The following is a 7346-nucleotide window of genomic DNA, read 5'->3' on the forward strand; positions in this document are numbered from 1 at the left end:
GTCGAGGACCGGGCCGCGGGGACACTAAAGCCCCGAAATCATCTCAAGATAACCTCAAGATAACCCATGCTAATCAGCACAGTCCCGTAACAAATACTGTATGTGATGTATACTCTCCTCTACAGCTCAATGGCACATTCAGTAGCAAACAGTCCTGGTCGCTTGGATAATGGTGGAGCATTCCAAGTTAACTTGACCGCATGGTGCAATACTGGGTGCTCGTGTTCCTCCGCACTTGTGGAACCTGTGTGTGGTAACAATGGACTCACCTATTTCTCCCCATGTCATGCTGGATGCACATCGTACTCTCCTCAGCATAAATTTGCAAATTGCACAGTGTAAGTGAAAATTTAACTACTGTATTTTCCAGAATATTAGATACATTTATTTTAGAATTATATTTTGTGTACATTTTTGTAATGTTTTACCTTACATTTATTGAAATTAATTTTCTCAAGGATCAATGTCACTGGGCAATGTGTAGGTAGATCCTTGGAACCAAGGCATGGTAAATGCAAGGCAATGTGGTTTTGTAGGAGGGTAAAAAAGATGACTTTGTGTGTGTAAATACAATATATTCAGTTGGTGGTGGACCAAAAACATGTTTTCTGTCTGTTCACAAATATGGTAATACTAGTACCAGTGCATTTATAGGATCTTGTCCACTTGAGTTTTTGCCACCAATAAAGGAGGCTAGTTTATTGGATGCCCTCCGACATCCTGCGTGTGGTGACGACAGCGGAAGATGATGATCTGTTCAGATACCCAGAAGGGAGGTAGGAGTGCCTTGTGTGTGACTGTAGTCTTGCCTCTTGTATGATGAAAATGTCACAATGATGTGGCTGAAAATAAATAGCCCAGCTCGCACACATGAAAAGAAACAGAGAGATGATGTTCTGATGAGAGATGATGATCCAGGATTGGCTCATCCTGGACTTGAAGGGGAATTCAGGATGGGCTGAAGCATAATCTATTTTGTCTATTCGGTAGTGTCCATTTTCCTTACTATCACTTTTCATTTGTTAAGAAACAAACTCTACATTATATTATTTCACGCTCATTGTTGGAAGGTCTCAGATATACTATAATTATACAGTACTGTATCCACATAGTTTTAATACTCATATTTCTGTGGAGAATTCCATCAGCTCCCTGAAGCTATCAAATTGACATGTGCCATATTAGTTTGGTGCCATCTGTCTCTGGAGTTCTAGTGCCTACCAGAGACTGGTAGGCACTAGAACCTACTTTATTTTGTTTATTTTGGGAGTTTTTGCTTATTTTTGATGAAGGTGGTCTGCCTAGCTTCCCATTAGGCTAGCCTAGGTTGTGTTGGTGGTCGTCCTGTGTTGCCCCGAAGTTTCACAGCGACTTCCCCATTACCGGCTTAGCTGGCCCCATTGTCTGGGCTTCCCGTAGAGCTAACATACCTTACGGACCCTAAAAAACCCTGTTGGGCTCGGGGGTACCACGGGCACCTGACAGCTGGGTGGACAGCGTTTCAGATTCGTAGTCCTGAGGTTCTGGTTCGATCCCCGGTGGAGGTGGAGACAAATGGGCAAAATGTTTCTTTCACCCTGATTTCTTTCTTTTTACTGCTCTTACCTATCAGTAAATAGGTACAGTACCTGGGAGTTAGACAGCTGCTACAGGCTGTTTCATTGGGGGGGAGGGGTAAGGTGTAACAAAAAGGAGGCCTGGTCGAGGACCGGGCCGTGGGAACACTAAGCCCCGAAGTCATGATAACCATGGATGTATCTTCTGAACCCTGTCTCGCCTTGTGCGATGCTGAAAGTTATTCGTTGCCTCTGCCTCGTGGTGACGATCATCCATCCTGCCTCTGTCAAGTGCTGCCTCTTGGGTTGAAGACACCTACAACCCTGAATCTTGCGAGATTTGTTCTCCTCTTGTTATTCAGTTTATCCATTCTTTGTCTGAGGATGTTAGGGGTTAGCCAGAGGCTTTGTTGCATGTTAGGCATTCTTTGTTGCAACGAGCCAGGTTGGTTGCCCAGTTGGAAGCCCCGAAGCTGCCCCGCTTGGGTTTTAAGGACCAGGATTTAGGGGCGTTGGTTAGTTCAATTGTGGTTCAGTCTGCACCCTTGCTTCCTTTCCAGGTGGGTGTGGTTTGCCCTGCTCCTCCTCCCCTTTCCTGCTTCCGACTCGCAAATGTCTGAGGGTTTCGAGGCCAGGGCAGAGTTTAGCTTGGGATGAGGCTCGGGTAGCTTTGGGGGTTGCCTCTTCCGATTTGAGGACAGAGGTTGAGCCCGATTTCCCTGCCGAGGCTTCAGAGTCGGCCCCTGCAGGCTCCTCTCTTTGAAGCTTTTCCCCAGACCTCTGCCTTTTCTTTAAGGGTAGTGGGCGTAGATGTGGGCTTTGCCCCAGGGTTCCCGGAGCTTGGGGGTAGTCTGCTTGGAGTGCTTGGGATCCTTTTGATACTGCCTGGGCCCTTGTGCCTTTTGGGCAGGGGTTTATTGTTGCAGGGCTGGTTTTTTTTGTATCGTCTGTCCCTGTATGCATTTAAGTTGAATGCATCATTTCCCCTCCCCCTTCCCTCATGTTCGTTTCCGGGTGCCTTTGGATTCCTCGGATACGTCCTTCTGGAGTTTTACTTCCTCTAGGATTTTCCCTGCAGAGGTTCGGAAGGCCCTTGGTGTTTACCTCCTTTTGAGACCCGGTTTACCTATTGTCCATTCCATTGACAATACAATATTATGACTTCACTAAATGGCATATCTGATTAATTTGTCGGATATGGATCTGTCTTCATTTGAGTTCAGTTCTTCTTCTCCGTATTGGGTCATTATGAGGTTCCGGAGTATTCCTGGCTAGCAGGCTGCCCTTTCTTCTCTTTCAGAGCTTGGCTCCCAAGCTCCCAAACAAATTTATGATTTGTTGGTGCTCGGAAGGGGGGGAGGTCTTGCTCCTCTTAGGGTGATCGTGCCAGGGCTTGAGTTACGGTAGGTCAGGGTGGGCCTTTGGTGTCAGTTTCAGAGCCAGTGAATCCCCCAGGGACTTCTTTGTCTGGTTGGTGCAGTGGTCACTCTGTGCGGAATTTGGCTTCTCGGAGGTCGCGTTGGCCCCGTTGACGGCCCCTCCTCCCCGGCTGACTCTGTTTGCCCATGCTTGGTCATATGAGCATTTTGTGTCGTCTTGTTTGGACTTTGGTGGCGTTGGGCTGCAGCTCTTGTCGGAGGTTCGGGGCTGACAGGGCAGGCTTCTTCCCTGTGTCTCTGTCGAGTCATCTTGGAGTGGGTTCGCTTGGGCGACCGCTTGTTTCAGGTTCTGAAACAGGACTGTGCGGATCTTCGATTCATTCTGGACTTAGTCCTGTTTGAACCATTTGATTCCTTGCCCCTCCTTTCGGATGACTACGTTGTCCCATGTTTGGCTTCTTGTGTCGGGCACTTGGATGATTTATCTGGACCTCAAGGATGCTTATTGGCACGTTCCTATTCGTCCAGGGTTCAGGGATTGGTTAGGTTTTGGGGTCAGGCGTCAGGCTTACCGCTATCGCTGCCTTCCATTCAGTCTGAATCTGACACCCTGCGTTTTCACGTATCTGGCACCCTGCGTATTCACATAGTTAACAAGGGTCATGGTGGTACGTCTTCATCTGCTAGGTGTTCGGGTTGTGGCCTACCTCGACGGCTGGTTGGTATGGGTTCCCAGCCAGTCTGCGTGTCTGAATTCCTGAAGAACAGGAACGTGGTTCTTTCCCAGCTTGCCGGTTTCGAGTTCTATCATCTTCGAGGCAGTCCCCTTTTGCATTCGCTAGGTTTTGACTCTAGGGTTCTTGTTTAGGTTGCTGCATCTCCGGCTTCCTCTTCAGGTTTTTCAGGGTTTAGTGTCATGGCGCCTCCCCTTCCCGCGCTCGATGTGTTCACGGACACCTCATCTCTCAGCTGAGGTCTTGTGATCAGCGCTCACCAGACCGGCCAGGAGCATTGGGCTCAGTTCTTCCGTTAGACTCACAGCACGGTGCGGGAGTTTGCAGCTGTGTGGCTGGCACTGTAGCGGATTCGGTTGCCTCTGGGCTCCATTCGGACTGCTCCCCTGTGGTTCATTGTCTCAACCGGGGAAGGGGGGGAGGTTTCTCTGCTGTCCATGGCTCTTTGGGGCTGGTCGCTTCAGGTAGTTGTTCTGCTGAGTTCTTGAGGTTTAGCTCTTCGTGCCGTTTACATTCAGGGAAAATGAAGGAAAATGGCTGGTGGAGTGAAAGCCCTGTTTTAGAAATACAGTATAGAATAATTACCTAAGTGTAGTTACAGGATGAGAGCTACGCTCGTGGTACAACCCGTTCTCGCAAATTCGTATAGTCAATATTGACTTATTAAATACGTGCATAGGTGATATACTAAACATAATAGATGCCCTTAAAAAGCTTCATAGAAAACACCGACCTTACCTAACCTTGTTAGTATGTTAAGATAAGCATCTTATTGCTTCGTAATTACAATTATTACTTAACCTATACCTATAATAGGTTAAGTAACAATTGTAATTACGAAGCTATAAGATGCTTATCTTAACATACTAACAAGGTTAGTTAAGGTCGGTGTTTTCTATGATGCTTTTTAAGGGTATCTATTATGTTTAGTATGTCACCTATGCACTTATTTAATAAGTCAATATTGACTATACGGATTTGCGAGAACGGGTTGCGTGGTGTCTCATCTTCCCAGTACTCTGTCATATAATGCTGTGGAACTACTGATGGTCTTGGCCTCCTCTACTTTCTCACTTGTTCCAACTGTCTACCACTCTGTTTGCAAAAGTGAATTCTCTTATACTGTATTGTGGAAGTGGTCGTGCCTACCTTCTTGTATGAATGCAAGGGACTGGTGTCACATGAACAGGAAAATTAGCGAATTGTAGAAATAGAAATAGATGCTCTGACATGCAGTTCTGGTGTCAGTATGGAGAATGTAAGAATTAATATGTCAGGGAATGATGGCATGCAAAGGTCAGTAAATTATATGATTATATGATTGAGTAGAAAGTACCGAGATGGCTCGACTACATTGAACAAATGGATAATTATGTAATGATTTACAACCATTGTAGTACATACTGCTCTTATTTGCTACCATTAGACTCTTAAGAGATAGACATATGATATTAGACCAAACCCCATAGATTTTTGATAATCATATTTACTAGATGATGAAATGTTTTTTATGAACTGATAATGATATTTTAATATTTTTCTACTGTATTAACTTGCCATTAGTCATTCTGCAGTTGCCATGTTTTTATGTTCTATGTCAACTTGGTTTTCATGTTTTACATTTTCCCCTTAACTCTCCTCGTCTTATGTCGACATTGTTTCTTTCATTTCATATGTGAGTTGGGTTATTTATTAATGTAATTAACTATGTAAAAGTGGTACTGGTATTAAAACTACTTTTACTAATCTAAAATGTGTGGGGGAAAAAAGCTATATTGTATATCACTATTTTCAGGCATACTTGGGGAAGGAAACCATTCTTCACCCTTTCCTTCGGCATCTTCCTCATCGGTGACTGCTGGAGCGTTTTCTGAAGTGACGGTTGTCCCCGTAGCAACTGCTGGCCCCTGTTATATTCCCTGCAACACTATCATGCCTTTCATGATCCTCCTGTTCTTCATGTGTACCGTTGTTGCTATAAGTCAGATGCCTCTTCTTATGATTGTGCTAAGGTCAGTGGTAGGCACGCTATTATTACTTGCATGGGTGGTGCTCTTAAAACTTTGGGGTTTAAAGAAATTCAAAGTATACTTGCGTTGTATCCTCACGGTTCTATGCAGAAAGATTTAACATTGATTTCAATGGTTCACTAGCTGTTCTATTCTTCAGGTACTTCCTTGCCCAGTTCAGTATCTTCCCACTTATACCAGCTAGTTTGGTAGTTTACTTTATGGTGGGTTATTCTATAGTGGTTGTGCAAATGTTTTTATTTAATTTTATAAATAAATTTTGGTTCTGAAATGCATTCTGTTTTTCTAATAAGATTGATGATGATTTTTTTTCTGATCAGTAAAAAACATGAGATGTCTGGGAACATATCATTGCAATAACTGTAATAGGACAGTAGTGTACTGAATGTTCAATTAACTTTTCTAAGGCCGAGACTGTAGTTTATGTACAGAAGTTGGAATTTTTAATAAAGTTTTGACATAACCTAGTAGAGTGGTCTACGTCCTCGACTCACCGTCAAGGATCCTGGGTAAGACAAAAATGGCTGTGCATGTTAAAATTCACCTGATCCTCTGTTCCCTTTGCAGTAAATAGGTATCGAAGAGTTAGGCACCTTTTGTGGGTTGCGTCCTTGGGAATGTCAGTAGTGGGCTTAAGTACTGTACAAGGGCCAGATTCACAAAAGCACTTATGCAAACTCTTATGAACCTGTACATCTTTTCTCAATCTTTGGCAGCTTTGTTTACAATTATTAAACAGTTAATGAGCTCCGAAGCACCAGGAGGCTGTTTATAACAATAACAACAGTTGAATGGCAAGTTTTCATGCTTGTAAACTGTTAAATAAATGTAACCAAAGCTGTTAGAGATTGTGGAAAGATGTACACGTTCGTAAGTGCTTGCGTAAGTGATTTTGTGAATCTGGCCCCAGGCTTCCTGTCCCCAACAGTGAGAATGATTACTACTTTACTGTATTTCATTTATCAGCATTCAAGGGGCTAATTACATGATGTATCCTTCAGGTCTGTGGATGAGGAAGAGAGGTCCTTTGCCCTGGGTGTGCAGTTCGTGATTTTCCGTCTCATTGCATACATTCCGGCACCAATCATGTTTGGGTCCGTGATCGACTCTACGTGTCTCCTCTGGAAGAGTTCGTGTGGAGAAAAGGGAGGACGCTGCCTCATATATGACATTGAACAGTTCAGATTCAGGTTTGTAATGAGAGCAGTTCATTTATTTTATATACTAGAAGGCCACCATCTCTCTAGTGGCCACGATGGAGACAGGAAGATGGTGATTTGTCAAAGGTCACCCCCCATTGTTTACGAGGCATTTTTGGTGTACTTAATCTGTGCTATGTGGTATATTCTGTATTAATTGTAAATTTAATTTTATTTGGATAAAACTTCAAGAATGAAAAAATTATAGTTTGTATATTACAAATTTTACTTAGTTCAATATAGTAAAACAATGTTATTTTATATTTAGTAATGATTATTACAGCTAAAAATAATTTCATGAAAATATGATTGGAGAGTGTTAATGCTACCAAAGTCATTCTAGGTTTTCCTCCATATAGACAAATTAGGGACCAGGGAACTGGTCGGCCGAGCGGACAGCACGCTGGACTTGTGATCGTGTGGTCCTGGGTTCAATCCCGGGCGCCGG

General features: G+C 43.8%; 1 protein-coding gene across 3 annotated transcripts in view; it reads left to right on the top strand.

The window, feature by feature from the left end:
- Positions 1 to 7346, top strand: part of Oatp30B (Organic anion transporting polypeptide 30B) — a 154552-nt gene that overhangs the window by 143401 nt on the left and 3805 nt on the right. For 2 of the 3 annotated variants that reach the window (XR_011228087.1, XR_011228088.1), the window contains exons 15-17: positions 126 to 338; positions 5465 to 5681; positions 6701 to 6889. Coding sequence is in view for 1 of the 3 variants with exons in the window: in XM_069322736.1 (XP_069178837.1) it covers positions 126 to 336; position 991; positions 5465 to 5681; positions 6701 to 6889 (618 nt within the window). In the remaining 2 variants the exon portion in view is untranslated. Of the gene's footprint in view, positions 1 to 125; positions 339 to 990; positions 992 to 5464; positions 5682 to 6700; positions 6890 to 7346 lie in introns of all 3 variants that reach the window. The other variant, XM_069322736.1, reaches the window with a different exon arrangement.

This window comes from Procambarus clarkii, chromosome 11, assembly GCF_040958095.1.
Source record: "Procambarus clarkii isolate CNS0578487 chromosome 11, FALCON_Pclarkii_2.0, whole genome shotgun sequence".
Lineage (NCBI taxonomy): Eukaryota > Metazoa > Arthropoda > Malacostraca > Decapoda > Cambaridae > Procambarus > Procambarus clarkii.